At 38.0% G+C, this 17068-nt stretch overlaps 1 protein-coding gene across 1 annotated transcript; it reads right to left on the reverse strand.

Annotated features, from left to right (window-relative positions):
• Positions 1-9287: 9287 nt before the first annotated feature.
• On the reverse strand, positions 9288-16974 carry nars2 (asparaginyl-tRNA synthetase 2, mitochondrial). Its single transcript, XM_073818104.1, has 10 exons — positions 16888-16974; positions 15077-15180; positions 13609-13741; positions 13366-13464; positions 13218-13255; positions 13025-13091; positions 11411-11548; positions 11073-11170; positions 10309-10335; positions 9288-9462 (listed from the first exon to the last, which is right to left on the reverse strand). Exons 2-10 carry the CDS (start codon positions 15082-15084, stop codon positions 9318-9320), a joined length of 753 nt encoding a protein of 250 aa, XP_073674205.1. The 5' UTR covers positions 15085-15180; positions 16888-16974; the 3' UTR covers positions 9288-9317.
• Between the last annotated feature and the right edge of the window lie 94 nt (positions 16975-17068).

Consider the following 17068-nt stretch of genomic DNA (forward strand, 5'->3'; position numbering starts at 1 on the left):
CCTGCTTGAAAAGTCGCCAAATGTCGCTAAATGACGTCATACGCACATTAGCATATTCATGACGTCAGTACGTCGTGTTGTCTTGCGTCTCTGTGCTCACATACTGCTATTTGATGCAGCCAAATTCAATAAAACTGTTTTTATTTATATATTTCATAGATATATTGATATATTTTACGGTTTCTTTTGTCAGACAACGGGGTAAATATGAAATAGTGACTGAAACGCAGCCCATTAGGACTACATAACCAGCTCTCGAAGATATATCTACACTAAAAACGTGATTCATAATCACGACACTGTCTAAAAAAATCAAATACACATACGATTAAGACAATGGCTGTGCTGTGATTTCGGGCTATACTTGCATGTAAAATAGAGTTAGAAGCATCAGAATATATTTTTTTATCTGAAAATGCTGCTTCTCTGCCGCTCACTGAAAAGAGCAGACGCAGATAGAGAGAGAGGGAGAGCGCGCGCGCTGGGAAAGCACGACTTCACGCTCGCGCGGCAGTACCAGAGAGTCTCATAAGCTAAATAAGGTTTTTCCAAGAAGTCGCTAGATTTGTCGCTAGGCGCTTTTTTGAAAAAAAGTCGCTAAGGGGGTCTGAAAAGTCGCTAAATATAGCGACAAAGTCGCCAAGTTGGCAACACTGCTTCCAGCAGGAGGTGCTGTCAGAATGATACACAAAGCAGCGCCGCAGCTGACTTTGAAACGCGCAGCGCTCATATTTATTCAATGGATAACCTTATAAAGTTCCATCGCAATTCTTGCCTTTCAGTCCCCACTTTTAAGACCACCTGAAATAATTAGTCTTTCTTAACCCCTAATAACACTATAGTCATCAATAAATATGAAGAGCTTTATTTCAAGAACTGACTTTCAAAAACCCTTAGCCTACACAAAATACGTTTCTTTTTATTTTGCAGAAGAGAAATATTAGGGAAGTAAATTAATATCAGCATATGAAGTATATTCGTCTATCATTGTCTCTTAGAGAATGTGCACATCAGATGCTGAAAGCGCTGTTTTTACTTTCACTTTAATATATGCAGTTTTCACGTTGCTTGTGTGATATCCATTGGCTCACCGTCGTGGTTTAAAATATAAATATGTATAAAAATACAGTATAAAAAGATATATTTACAATATTTTGCGACGTAACCCCAAAATAATGCATTTTCCATCAACGTTACATCCACTCACTGAAAGCTGTCTGCCGATCTTTTCTCTCCTCACTGCACGGAAGATTGCACCCAAACGCTGACCCTAGTGTGCTTGATATAAATGTATTTATTAGAAATAGCGTTTGGCATTTTTTTTTATTATTATTATGTCAAAAGCTTTCACGGTCCGCATGGACGCATCTTGCGGTCCGGAATCATTCTTCGACATCCGCCATTTGCGAACGGTCGCAAATACGTGACATAGGTCACATTTTCAGGTCGAAAAATCCGGAATTCCGGATTAATCCGGAAAAATCACATCCCTGGATTGTTTACCATGACTGGTTTTAGATACTAAGCCTAAAATGAGCTAAAAAATGAAGGTGTGTTTGACTTTTTAAGGAAATAGTTTTTGCTCAGAATTTTCTTATCCTTTTGATGTCACTTCATTCTTTGCAACCCGTCTTACTGCATCTTATATTCACTATTTTGAGCTCTTGACTCACTTAAAAATAAGGTTATTTTATAGTATCTATGGTTCCATTAAGAACCTTTTAACATCCATGGAATCATTCCATTGCACAAAGTGTTTTTTTAGATTAATAATATTCTCACTAAGAATAAATAGTACTTTTAGGAAGTGTTCATTGAAATATTCTTTGAAGAAAAAAACTTTTGGAACTTTTGTTTTTAAAAGTGTAGGGCTAATTGGATTTTTTTTATAACCTTCTAACATCATAAAATGTTTCTTTCATCCAGCCTGATCATCCCAAGCCCCTACCCAAAGAAGTCTTCCTAACAATTCTGGCCAATAAATGCCCAGTTAAGCTGCTGGACTGGCAGGACCAGCAAACCTTCTACGTCAAGGTCATCCAGTGTTTCTCACACTGCATGGATGTGTTTCATTTTGTGAAAATGGGAGCAGCACTGAGCATCCTCTTGTTCAGAATGCTGTGTGGATACACAGTGAGGGAAAAAAAATATCGTCTGCTGATTTTGTATGTTTGCCCACTGACAAAGAAATGATCAGTCTATTATTTTAATTGTAGATTTATTTGAACGGTGAGAGACAGAATAACAGCAACAAAAAAAGTTATAAATTGATTTGCAATTTAATGAGTTAAATAAGTATTTGACCCCTTCGCAAAACATGACTTAGTGCTTGGTGGCAAACACTTTTTGGCAATCACAGAGGTCAGATGTTTCTTGTAGTTGGCCAGCAGATTTGCAAACATCTCGGGAGGGATTTTGTCCCACTCCTCTTTGCAGATCCTCTCAAAGCCATTAAGATTTCGAGGCTGATGTTTGGCAACTCAAACCTTCAGCTCCCTCCACAGATTTCCTACGGGATTAAGGTCTGGAGACCGGCTAGGCCACTCCAGGACCTTAATGTGCCTTACTTGAGCCACTCCTTTGTTGCCATGTGTTTTGGGTCATTGTCAAGCTGGAATACCTATCCATGACTCATTTCCAATGTCCTGGCTGAGGGAAGGAGATTCTCACCCAAGATTTAATGGTACATGGCCCCGTCCATCATCCCTTTGATGATCTGCAGTTGTCCTGTCCCCTAAGCAGAAAAACACCCCCAAAGTATAATGTTTCCACCTTCATGTTTGATGGTGGGGATGGTGTTATTGGGGTCATAGGCAGCATTCCTCCTCCTCCAAACACGGCGAGTTGAGTTGATGCCGAAGAGCTCGATTTTGGTATCATCTGACCACAACATTTTCACCCAGTTCTCCTCTGAATCATTCTGATGTTCATTGGCAAACTTCAGACGGGCCTGTGCATGTGCTTTCTTGAGCAGGGGGACCTTGCAGACACTGCAGGATTTCTGTCATCCACAGCGTAGTGTGTTACTAATTGTTTTGTTGGTGACTATGGTTCCAGCTGCCTTGAGATCATTGACAAGATCCTCCCGTGTAGTTCTGGGCTTCTGGGATTCCTCACAGTTCTCATCATTGAAACTCCACGAGATGAGATCTTGCATGGAGCCCCAGATCAAGAGAGATGGACAGTTATTTGTGTTTCTTCCATTTGGGAATAATCACACCAACTGTTGTCACCTTCCCACCAAGCTGCTTGGCGATGGTCTTGTAGCCCATTCCAGCCGTGTGTAAGTCTACAATCTTGTCCCTGACATTCTTGGACAGCTCTTTGGTCTTGGCCATGGTGTAGATTTTGGAATCTGATTGATTGCTTCTGTGGACAGGTGTCTTTTATACAGGTAACACACTTATATTATTAGCACACCCTTTAAGAGAGTGCTCCTAATCTCAGTTTATTACTTGTATAAAAGACACTTGAGAGCTTGAAATCTTGCTGATCGATAGGGGATCAAATACCTATTTCACTCATTAAAAAGTGCAAGTCAATTTATAACTTTTTCGAAATGCATTTTTTTCTGGATTGTTATGTTGTTGTTCTGTCTCTCACTGTTAGTAAACCTATCATTAAAATTACAGACTGATAATTTCTTTGTCAGTTGGCAAACATACAGTAGGAGATAAAATAGTTTCCCTCACAGTATTACAGAGAGTTTTGATTTCTACAGGACCAATATGAACAGCTGTTCCAAACCTGTCTTGACAGAAGGTGAGTTCTACTCCAAGTTCCCTGAGAGAGGAATTTCTCCAGAACTAAGTACAATTCTAATACAACAAGAGAATTTGTCCCAGTTGTCAGACCTAAAGATCTTGCAGCTTAGAATAACAATTAGAGCAGATGTAATTAATGGTAATAATCAGTCATTTGTCCCATCTTTCTGCACAGAATGCTGCCATTTAATTTGTTCCCTTCTGCAGCAAAAGCCAGAGCGTCGGCTTGATCTGGACAGGATTGTTCACTATGACTGGTTTTAGGTACTGAACCTAAGATGAGCTTAAAAAAAAAAAAAAAAAAAAAAATATATATATATATATATATATATATATATATATTAAGGTGTGTTTATAAATGTCACCTGTTCTAATAACGAATTTTACAGTAAAGCTAATTTCTGTGCTTTGTTCCAGGTGCAAATCCAGTCACAGAAACTCCACAAGTGTCATCCGTTGAGCTTTTTCATCTGCTGGGCAGAATCAAGTGGCCTCGCCATCCATCCACAACCCCTGGTAGTATTTTGTGCCTTTGGCAGTGATATTAACGTCTGGCGATGCTTTCTGAAGGATGTGAAAATTGATGTAGTTTTGTAAATAATTTAAATATTGGTTACAAAGTTCCTGCCAGAGTGCTCAAAGAGATCTACTGTTAATTCAAATAAAGTTACCGTAAGTGTTAAAAGTGCAGTCATTCAACTAAAACATTTATAATTTACAGTTTATATTCACAGAATGAAACAGCGGACATTAGTCTTGGTGGACAAAATGTAATTAAATTTAAAAACAGCTGTTCTGTATCACAAGATGTTTTCTCAGAGAATGATTTTATTTTGAAGATGTTAAATGTGATTAATGATATTTGTCATAAATAATAAAAAAATCTAAACAAATGACTAGTTTTTTTTAAAGGGGGTACTGTTAACTAATGTCTGCCTCTATCTATAACAGGGAAGATGAATAGGTTTCATGAAAATTCATGAACTGCATTATTCATCCTGCTACACTACAGCAGTGGTTCCTAAAACCAGTTTCTGGAGCTTCATCATTGCTCATTATGCATTTATCTATTACCACAATTTTCAAAGTCATTGGATCGCTGCGAGGGTGGGTTACACATTACACAGTTTCTCAGTAGTAGGAATCAGCAACTACTGGGCCTTGTCTACAAACTACGTTTCACAACTATACATAAGGGAGTACTGCTAAGGAAAATAACATAAGATCACACAAGAGACAAGAGTGAAACAGTAGTCCGCAAAAAGCTAACAATTCAAGTTGTCTAGATACTGAAAGAGGATTATGAATATATTACAGTATCATTATGATATATTGCTTGTAGAAGCCATGCGTGCGGATGTTTTGTTGCAGATCTATGACTTCACCCCTGAACTTTCCCTTCCATCTGCTCTCTCATTGGCTGTAGATCATCACTGATGTCATTTTCAGTCAAAACACATTTCACATTTCAGAATTTCCAGATATACAGCATGCTAAATACAGTGCCTGGCGAAAGTATTCATACCCTCACATTTTATGTTCATGCCTTATGTTACACAGCTTTAAGTTACTTTTTTCCACATCAGTCTACACTCCATACACTATAGTTCAAGTGCAAGTCTCCTGGGCTGCCCATCATTTTACATCACCAATACAAACCAACTACATATAAACAAACAGTGGTGTAGGGGTGCCTGAAGAATTAATATTATTTTACCACTCTGCGCGCCTTCCCTGACATGCTTTCACGTATGAACAGGCAGTATCTGGGTTGGGGGGACAGAGCGGGCGTGGGTGTATCAGGTGCAATCATTAAGCATATTTCAAAGTAAGTGACCTACATTGTCTGATTATAACACTATTGCCTGATTTTGCTCTATTTTGTCCTCAAAAGTGGTCTGAAACAAGTCACATCTGAGCCGCTGTGCATCTCCACTCAAACACAGCGGTGTTTCGTTTATGAATGAACGTGCATTTTTAAATGAATCTAGTGAAATTATTAAATTTCCCATTCATAAAGACAGTAACTTGCCTTATTCTGCATAAACCAGCGGTTCGAACAAATCAAATGAATGATATGATTCAGTAATTAAATCAGTGTCTTGCCGCCACCTACTGGCAGATCGTTTATTTAAATCATTTAATATTTCTGTATTCAAAATTTTATATTTTTATATACGATATAACTGCAAGAGAAAAGCATGAAAATATATATTTTCATATTTATTTGTCTTACAAACATTTACTGTGTCCGGTATGATAAGAATGGGGCCTGGTGGAGAGAGTTCACTGATGCAGTTGCAATGTATATTGCAAAATATATGGTGCCCATATATATTGTGGAAAAGCTGGGGTTTCTATACATGCTGAAAGTAGTAGGGGGTAAAAAATCGTAAAAAAAAAAAAAAAAAAAAACGTAAAAAAAAAAAAAAAATGGTAAATCGGATTTTTGTGAAAAAAAAACTGGGATTTTATTTTTTTGGCCATATTGCCCAGCCATAGCCGAAAGTACAGCACCCTCCTACATTCACTTTTCTGGTTTGCATGTATTCCTTTGTTGGCATTTTCCACATTTCGTTTTTCTCCCTTAAAAACAAATGCCAAAGCATGCATTCTAAGTGTTCGTTAAATGTGTAATTACCTCAGTAGGCCTGATCATATAACAAAAAAATAGATTATATTTCTTTAATACATTTTTAAATTAATGTATAAACTAAAATGAATTGTAAAACTGTACGTTATTATGTAATGTGTTTGGCACGGTGGTCGCATTTGGATTTGTGACCGGCCACTGCCATACACCATAATGGAAAAGCAAAAAACAGGTTTTTCACATCTTTGCAAATTTATTAAGAAATAAAAGTTCCACTGCGTAAGTATTCATCTCTGTTCGTCCTTCTAGTAAGAAGATGACCATAAGAATAAGGCCAATCCTGGCCTGGAAGTGTCTCTGAAAAAGCGGGGCAGACCAAGTGAGCTGCAATTTGGTTGATGTTTACTCTAGCTTTGTGTACTGGTCTTTTTCAACAGCTAAACATGCATATCAGAGCAAAAACCAAGCCCTGAGGTAGAACACTGCCTGTAGAGCTCAAAGACAGGATTGCATCAAGCCACATATCTGGGGAGGAGTTCAGAAATAATTCTGCTGCATTGAAGGTTCACAGAAGCATGTAGGCCTCCTTGCCTTAATGGAAGAAGTTTGAAACAACCTTGACTCTTCCTAGACCTGGCCTCCTGGCCAAGCAATTGATGGTGAAGGGCCTTGGCTGGGCTGGTGATCAAGAAGCTGATGGTCACTCTAGTTGTGCAGCATGATCATGTATGCAGATACGAAAAACTTACATGAGGACAAACATCACTGGTACAACTCCACCAATCTGGGCATTATGGTGGCAAGACTCAATCCTCTTCTCAATAAAGACACACTTGGAATTTGCAAAACAAAGCATCTAAAGGATCCTCAGACTGTGAGAAACAAGATTCTGTGGTCTGATGAACTTCAATTCCAAGCATCATGTTTAAAGGAAGCCAGGCACTGCTCATCACCTCCAGAATACCATCCTAACAGTAAAGCGTGCTGGTAGCAGCCTCATGTCGGTCTGTTTTTCAGTGGCAGGGAATTAAGAGCTTGTCAGAATAGAAGAAAAGCTCAATGCACCAAAAATAGAGGTAGTCTTAATGAAAACCCAGTTCAGAGCATTCAGAACCTCAGACTGGGCAGAAGGTTCACCTTCCAGCAGGACAATGAACCCAAACACAGAGCAAGAGTGGCTTACAGACAACTCTGTGAATGTTCTTGAGTGGCCCAGCCACAGCGTGGTATTGAACCCAATCAAACATTTCTGGAGAAACCTGAAAATGTCTTCAGATCCCATCCAAGCTGACAGAGCTTGAGAGGTGAAGAGGTGAGGCAAAGAATGGCAGATAATTTGCCAAATGTTGATGTGCAAACCTTGTTGCATCATACTCAAAAAGAATTGAGGCTGTAAAGAAACTTTTGCTAAGTACCGAGTTACAATAGCCGCGTTTTCACTGTCGGGCCAAAAGCGGGCGTTCTAGTGCGTGCCAGGGCCAGTCGCGTTTCCACTGTCACTTCCGGGGCCTGATCGTGCCTCGTCGGTGCTTCCTCAGGGCCAATGGCCCGGGTTTTTTGGCCCTACGAAAACCTTGGGCCAAAGTGGGCCAGCTGGGGCTTGAGGCGTGGTCAAAGTGAAAGGCGGAGTGTGTCTGCGGTAAGAAGCGCATTTCGCCGAATTACTAATACAGGGCTCTTCTAAGCATTTGGGCCGAGGACAATATACAACGCCAGTTTGACGGCGTCTGCAGAAACGAAGACGTGATAAAAATAAAATTTTGGACAAATGCAAATAAGATCCTATAAAAATTAGATCTGATGTATAAGTTTATTTACATCGTCCAAAAACCCCCACAAAAACTCACCAACACACCTTGATAACATAACATACACTGTACCTGTATCTGTACCTAAATAAAGGCATAAAAAATTATACTAGAGGTACAACTGTGTAGTTATTTTTTGCAGTAGTGTGTAGATAATGTGCAACATTTAGTTTGATGTAATTCCAAGTTAGACGAAAGATTTGTGTGTAGGTCATAAAAACAACGCTTCTTTTCAAGTGATTTATTAATGTAATACATTACAAATATTGCTGCTGCATAAACAACTGTTGCAAAGCACTTCTTGCATCAGAACAGACAACACCAACATTACAAGGCGTTTCTGCATTCGCTGTATCCGGCTTCCACGTCCCTGTATTGTTCTTTTTCGCCTTGCAGCTAACATAAGCTTTCGGCGTAAACGCCGCTGAGCCTCCGTCTACGCATCTTGGTTTCGCTGCCTCATCTTCCACGAAAAAAACACCGAAAGGAGCAAACAACAGCCGCTTCAGCTGTCTTCGTTCGATGATCATCACACTACGGTGACTTTCAATCTCCCCGCTGAAAGGGGAGGGGTTTCGTGACGTTTGATCCAAGGAGGTGTGTAAAGGGCGGGCTTTAGGTTTGCGCAGCGAGGCTACTGGCTCGATAGTGGAAACGCAGCTTACTTTTGGCCTTGGTGCTTGCGACTCGAGGCCATTAGCCCCGCCCGGCACGCTCTTAGCACTGGCTCGCACTGGCCCGACAGTGGAAAGGCGGCTAATGTACTTATTTCAATTATTTTTAATAAATTTATGTAATTGTGACAATTCTGTTTTTGTTTCGCAGATTAAGCTTTTGGGTAATTTAAAAGTTTAATATAAGGCAGCAACATAAAACTGAAGGGGAAAAAATGAAGGGGTGTGAATACTTCACAAGGCATTGTATCTCACAGGCATTAGCAATGCATCAGCACTGCTTTCAGATGGAGAGTAAAAATCTAGGCTAAAATCGTGCACATCGCATAAGACACATTCAAAATGTGTAGTGTTAGTTGGCTGCAGACACAGGTTTTGTGAACCACTGTACTAATGGAATAAAAAAAAAAACATCAGCAAAAGTAAAAAAAAAAGAAGCACATTCAAAAACTTTCTTTGGTCATTTTATAACACTGTTTTAAAGCAGACAGGAGCGTGAGAACCTTGCAAAAGGAATTGCATCTTTAATATTGTGGAGTCCCAGAATGCACTGCAGGTACCTCTCAAAACCCATCCCAAATCCACCATGGGGGACTGAGCCAAACTCTCTCAGCTGTAGATACCTGTAAATCACAAAAATGCTCTCTAGGGGTATTGTAGGTTCTTTATACATGACAAAAATCTGACAAAAATTTGCTTTTTTACATGTACAGACCACATGGTCAAAATTATCCCCATAAAAAAATACAACTTAAAATGCTGTATTAAGGCGCGGCACACTGCACTTTGAGCATGCGAAATTCCCTCGGATACTTCTGCAACGGTCGTGATATGACGTCATGCTCTGCCGCATCTTTTTAAAAGTTAAATTCAGCACATGACACTAATAATACATTTTAAATGTAAAAACATACAATCTACTACATTTTACCACAGTGCTGCAGTTTTAAATGTTTAAATTTAAGGTTCTTTTCATTCAGCTAGAGGTCATGCTGTGACGTATCGATCTCCTGTTGGTCACACAGAGTCATGTGACGCGAATTCGTTGGTCAGAGTTCACCAAGCTTGAACTTTCAAACGCAGCGAAATGCAAAAATATTTCGCACGGGCTTGCGTTTCCGGTCTAACGCATTCGCATGCGTATGAATGGAAGTCAATGGAACGAAAAGTGCAGTGTGACCGCACCTTTACGCATGCCAGGCCTATAGCTGATGTAACTTTGTAAAAAACACTATGTAATAGGCATGCACATGAAGTCACCATTTTTACGAATGTTTTTTTTGTAGACTATGAGATTTCATTTTCATTTTCTTGCCATTTTTGGCCCCCAAAACATTGTCTTGTAAATAATCATCCAAAATGCATAAAAAGTTCTCCATTTTTAGTTGGAAACAGTGTCATGTAAACACCCCTTAAGTCTGAAATAAAAATGTAGGTGGGCTGCAAAAAAATTATTCTTGGAAACCTACCATCCATATGTGTCCTCCAATTCAGCTCTGTAAAAAGAGGGAACACATGCAGGAGATGAGAGTAAATAGTACTTAGTGATACATCTGTGAACATGTAATACATTTGGAACACACATTCCATTTTAGTGTCATATTTGTGCACAGAATTTTGATAATAAACAGATTTACATTCTAACGCATATTAATAGCGGCTCAAGCTCCATGAATTAATATATTTTCCTCCCTGTGTGAGCTACTGAAATGAGCTGCTCTGTGAAACAGCCAATCAGAGCAGAGCTCATCATTATTTTTCATGAACCTTCCAAAAAAGGTAATAACAGGCCATTTCTTTCGAGGAACAAATCTTTGGGTTGTAACTGGACTTGTAAAACCATTTCTGGAGAATTTTTGCCCTTACCTACGCCATATATCTTCTATGTACACATCGGAGAACAATTTAAAATATTGTATCAATGCATTCATGCCAGATTAAAAAACGAGAAAAATATCAGAGGAATAAAAGAAGGGTTACAATCAGGCAAGAGGTAGGATAAACATCAAAGCAGCTTTCCAGCGGTAAAGATAGCTCAAGGAGCGGTAAGTAACGTTGATTTAACATTGTTTCACACAACTCGGAGATAACAAAATAAGGATGATGTTTGTTTTGTTACTTTCAAATATCAACACTGTTTGGCAAAAATCACTTAGTGCACCTTTAAATAATTACAGCATATGTTATTTTTTTATTATTACTATGTGAAGAGGGATTCTATTCTAATTCTCACAGTGCTAGTCGTTGTCTCAAAAGTTCTAGTCTCTCTTCTCTTAGGGATCCACCACAGAGCTCCCCCACTCCAGGCACCAAGAGATCTACAGCAGCTGCCTGTTAAAAAAAAAACATCAGGAATAACTGAAAGAGCAATGAGCACTAATAAAAAGAAATAGGCCTAATGGACATGCTGATTCAAAAAGACATGCCATAACATCTTAGTCTAGGCTTTAAACACATAACATAAAGATATTTCACACAGATTAGCTGGTCTATCAAAAATCCTTGAGTGGAACGTGTAGCAGAACCACATGTAGAAAAGACGACGATAAGATGATAAGAGCTTGTTCTTACAGTGTGGTTAGGCTGGTCCTGGTTGTCTCGGGCATAGAAAGGCTTTAACGCGTAGGGATAGTTAATGACAAACAATGGGACGTTTCCACAATGTTTCACTAGGAACTTCTCATGTTCTGTCTGAAGATCACAGCCCCACTAATGCAAAGCAAAAAAAAAAGAATGGATAATGTCAAAAAGAGACCTTCTCAAACTAAAATACACACTACCATTAAAAAGTTTGTGTCAGTAAGGGTTTTAAAGTTTTAATTTAGAACCTTGTGCTCATCCAGGCTGTTTTTACTTGATTAAAAATACAGTAAAACAGCACTATGTTGAGATATTATTACAATTTAAATAAATGTTTTTGTTTTCAATATATCTCAAAATTTAACTTATTTCTTTGATGCCAAATCAATTTTTTTTGCATCATTGCTTCCTTTTAGTGTCACATGATCCTTCAGAAATCATTCTAATATGCCTGATGTTCTGCTCAAGAAACTCATTTCTAATTTTTAGCAATGTGGAAAACAGTTTGTGCTGCTTAATATTTTTGTGGAAACTGATAAGCTTGTTTTGTATGTAAGACCATTTTTACCACTACTTAACAAATTTTGTTCCTCAGATTTGGAATTTATAACTTGCAATTGGTAATTTATCTCGCAATTTTGAGAAAAAAAGTATCAACTGCAGCTTATATCTTGCAATTCCAACTTTTTTTTCTAGCAATTGCAAGTTTATATTTCACAATTATGATTTTATAACTCAAAATTGTGAGTTTATGGCCCTGTTATCTCAGAGAGGGCTTAGGCTAAAATTGGATTAGGCCATAGAACAATTAGGACATTTAAGTAATTTTTATAAACATGCTTAGAAAAAAACATTACTGGTGTGCATCTTAAAACAAAAAAAGGCACTGATATATTTTTAAGATCAGTCAGTGCAAGTTTATTTCAGTAGAAACAGCTCAGACTTACATTTTAGTCTAGGACTAGGCTTAAGCCCTGTCTGTGAAACCAGGGGAAAATCTCACAATTCTGAGAATTGACTAGAATTGCACGATGTAAAATCACAATTACTTATTGTGAGAAAAAAGTCAAAATTACACTCTTAAAAATAAAGGTGCTGCATAATGCCATAGAAGAACCTAATGTCTAAATGGTCCCATAAAGAACCTTTAACATTTGAAGAACCTTCGGTTTCACAAAAGGTTCTTTGTGGTGAATGAAGGTTCTTCAAATTATAAAACGGTAAGAAAGAGAGAGTTCTTTAAAGAACCTTTGACTAAATGGTACTTTGTGGAACCAAAAATAGTTATTCTATGGCATCGCTGTGAAGAACCTTTTAAAGCACCTTTGTTTTTAAGAGTTTTATTCAGTGGTAGGAAAAGGCTTCCATAGCTTTGGGATACTTTGATAAAAAAAGTTCAAATTAACAGCATTTATTTGAAATAAAATATTTTGTAACATTGTCTTTACAGTCACTTTTGATCATTTGAACATACCCTTGTTGGATAAATGTAATAATTTCTTACTGGCACCAAACTTTTAAATGCTATTTTATGTGCATTTCTTGTACTATCTCTTATATTATGTAAAGTAACTATTTAAAACACAAACTTAGTAGTTTACTTGCCTCAGTACTGAATGTAAAGTTCTGTGAACTGCTCTTTAGAATGTCTATGGCCTCAGTGTAAGAAATGCTGTAGGAAGCAAATATAACTCAATTTAAAAGCATACAATAAAAATACTTGAAATAGAAATGGTTCAAAGACTGATGGGTTATACGAATTTGTGAAAAGTAGGCTAAACTGAAATACAATACATACACATTAAATTTTCTTTTCAGCATGAGATCCACTTGCTCCTGGGGATGTTCAAATAAGATCAAATATTATCAGTTTATTACATTCATTATAGTGGAGAACCTCTTTTATACACTTATTACGCATATGGAACAAGCATTGTGCATCATACCCTGTGTCCTGATGCAATGTATTTGTGAAATAACTCAACATCATCTGCACAACAGGACAGCACATGCTCTGTGGTAGCCTTGAATAAGTCCTCCATTACCTGGAGAATGAGAAACAAGCTTTAAAATGAAATGGCGCATTATGATAAGTACATACTTTCATATCCATCCTAAAACCACAAGGAGTTGCTTGATAGAGTCTTTAATGTATGTAATTCAGTGAGTGAGAACAAATGAGTTTTTACCTTCATAAGGTCGTTTAGTGACTCAGTGAAGGCAATTTCTGCCTCTACCATGTAAAACTCTGCCAAGTGTCTCCTGCTTTGAGAGTTCTCTGCTCTGAACGTGGGGCCGAATGTGTACACTGCTGAAAAAGCCCTACAACAGACAAAAACAGACACTGAGCAATCATTACAAACCGTGTAGCATTCAGCTTTAGATAATAACTTATTAATACATATTGTAATGTTTATTCTAGGTGATCTTAAACTACTGACCAACACAACATATAGAGGTTGATTCCTCTGGTATTTCTGCAGTAATTATAGCAGCCCTGTTGTAAAACTTTTTTTATTAACAGACACTGGGAGTCTTAACATATTACATTAAGTTGATACATACAGTGTGTCGCAAAAGTAAGTACACCCCTCACATTTCAGCAACCACTTTAGTATATCTTCTGAAGGGACAATACTATAGAAATGAAACTCTCCATATATTTTAGAGTAGTCAATGTGCAGCTTGTATAGCAGTACAGATTTACTGTCAAAATATTTATTGTCAAAATAGCTGGCAACAAATGTGAGTACACCCTAAGTGAACTTGTCCAAAGTGTCAATATATTGTGTTAGTACCATTTTTATCTAGCACTGTCTTAATCATCCTGGGCATGGAATTGATCAGAGCTGCACAGGTTGTTGCTGCGATCCTCTTCCACTCCTCACAGAGATGCTGGATGTTAGACACATGGTGCTTCTCCACCTTATGCTTGAGGATGCCCCACAGGTGCTTAAAAGGGTTCAGGTCTAGAGACATACCTGGCCACCCAATCACCTTCACCTTCAGCTTCCTCAGCAAGACAGTTGTCATCTTGGTGGTGTGTTTGGGATTGTTATCATGTTGGAAAACTGCCGTTCGGCCTAGTTTCTGGGGGGAAGGCATCATGTTCTGTTTCAGAATGTACAGTGCATAATGGAATCCATGTTTCCCTCAATGAACTGCAGCTCCCCAGTACCAGCAGCACTCATGTAGCCCCAGACTATGATGCTACCACCACCATGCTTGACTGAATTGTCACCAGGGCATCGTCACACATGCTGGACACCATCTGAGCCAAACAAGTTTATCTCATCAGACCACAAGACATGGTTCCAAAATTCTTGCTCTTGTAAGACAGGTTGTCTTCAGCAAACTGTTTGCAGGCTTTCTTGTGAGCCAGCTTCAGATGAGGCTTCCCTCTGGGACAACGCCTATGCAAACCAACTTGTTGCAGTGTGCAGCGTATGGTCTGAGCACTGACAAGCTCACCTTCTACTTCTGCAACCTTTAAAGCAATGTTGGCAGCACTCATGCATCTGTTTTTTGAAGCCAGGTTCGGCACCTGACACACAGAAGGAGTGCTCAACTTCGTTAATCAACCCTTGCAAGACCTGTTCCAAATGGAACATTTGTGTTTTTAGCACTATAATTAAGGTTTAATTAATTTCTCTTTACCCTGCCATCACCTCCAGGTGCAGTTGTCCTGAGACTGTTAGATAAGCCGGCACAGAGAAGAAATGTGGGTTTGGGTCATCTGAGTCATTTTTATGACCTGCAGGCTTCAGAGAGCACAAAAAAAGATATGTTTTATTGTTTTAAAGTATCCATGTACCATATCCTGAAATAATAACATTTTGCTTGTTGCTACAGTTGAAATCAAAAATATTCAACCCCAGAGAGACTGCAGTACTTTACAAATACACGCTTTTTTGAAGATCCAGGATTTTATAAAAAAAAAAAAAAAAAAAAATGCATCTACAACAGTTTACTGGCATATTAAAAGTGATAATGTCAATATATAATGTAATGTTTTTGAGCTATAGGATTATTTTTTGTCAATTATGTCATAATTATTCAACCCCTATTCAACATTGCTGTTTTTAAGTCAGTTACTCTTATGGTAGGGAACAAAATTGTCTTAAAACATAATTAAGCCTTAAAAAAACTCTATTTAAGAAAACAAAATTACCTTAGGGTGTTACACATACATACATTTAGACCATGCATGTGCTGAAGTTGCATAGCAAATATGATAAAGTCAACAGAGCTCGCACAAAAGCTATAGAGAAGAAATAGTTTTATTATATTAGAAAGTCTGAGGCTACACAAAGATTTCCAAGACATTTGAAGTTCGTAGAGACACAGCTGGCAGCCTTATTCCTTAGTGTTGTACTTAACTTGTGAGGGTGTTGAACAAAAAAAGCGCAATATCATAAAATGTTTGATCAGTGCAACTTGCAATTTTTTACTAATAGATCTGCTATGTACAGCCAAAGACTTGCAAGATGACTCGATGAAAGGAGGAAAAATATTTAAATTGTAGAAAAAAAACACCAGACATCTATGGCCTTCATGTTGAGGCATCTTGCCGAATACCACTCTTGACCAAGAACAACACAAAGGCTGACTTAAGCATGCTAAAATAATTCTGGTAGAGTGTTTTATGGGTGAGTGGTATGTCTGGTGCAAAAAAAGGCAAAGCTTATAAGCAGAAGAACACCTTCTCTATCGTCAAATTTGGAGGTGGGCCAATCCTGTTAAGGGGTTGTTTTACTGTAGCAGGAAGTAGAAAACAAGACCATACAATCATGGATTCTTTGAAGTATCAGACCATTTTGGAAAGAACTGTGATGCCTTTGGTGCAAAGACTGAAGCTGATGATCAATGGACTTTCCTGCAGGACAGGCATCCCAAAGTATACATCTAACTCTACTTATGCTTGGTTCAGGGATCAGTCATAAAATGTTCTTGAGTGGCCTGTTTAGTCTTAAGATTTAATTGTCATTGAAAATATTTGTTTGAATTTAAAGAAAGCAGTGGCAAAGTGAAAACCAAAGATTATCAGTGATCTGAAAGCTTTATCAGGCGAGGAATGGGTCAAGATTGCAATAGAGAGGTGACAGAAGTTTCTAAGCACTTCCAAGCAGTGTTTATTGGTGGTTTTAAGGAGTAAAAGATTCTGTACCAAATTTTACTTTTGGGGGTTGAATAATTTTGAACATGAACGTTTAGAGCCAATTTGATTTTTTTTTTCATTATACATCAACTTACAAACTCAGAATTACTTAAACATGTATTAATAAACTATCTCCAATAGTGTACTGATGCATTTGTTGAATTGTTTTCACAAAATTTGTTCTCTGCAGCAAAAAGTCTTGCAGGTCAAGGGGGTTGAATAATTTTGATTGCAAATGTATATCTCACAATACACGCTTCAGCTAAGAAATACGTAGTATACTATACAAATGATGTAAATCAGACCGTACCTCAACTTGAAAGAGTTCTCCAGCTCCCTCACAGTCATTTGAGGTGATTACTGGTGTGTGTATCTGCACATAACCATTATCCTGTAATAACGATTAACACAATCAATCAAATGGAAATATAAGACATGTGAGCATTACATTTGTTTTCATAATTATAATATGTTATTAAATTGCACATCAT

Source organism: Garra rufa, chromosome 14 (assembly GCF_049309525.1).
Source record: "Garra rufa chromosome 14, GarRuf1.0, whole genome shotgun sequence".
Lineage (NCBI taxonomy): Eukaryota > Metazoa > Chordata > Actinopteri > Cypriniformes > Cyprinidae > Garra > Garra rufa.

What these genes read in the sequence shown, in the direction of transcription:
- nars2 (XM_073818104.1), bottom strand. An exon ending in CACTAAACGACCTTATGAAG is followed by an intron (nt 13,465 to 13,608) that starts GTAAAAACTCAT and finishes CTCATTCTCCAG; the next exon opens with GTAATGGAGGACTTATTCAA. An exon ending in TTGAGACAACGACTAGCACT is followed by an intron (nt 10,336 to 11,072) that starts GTGAGAATTAGA and finishes CTCTTTTTACAG; the next exon opens with AGCTGAATTGGAGGACACAT.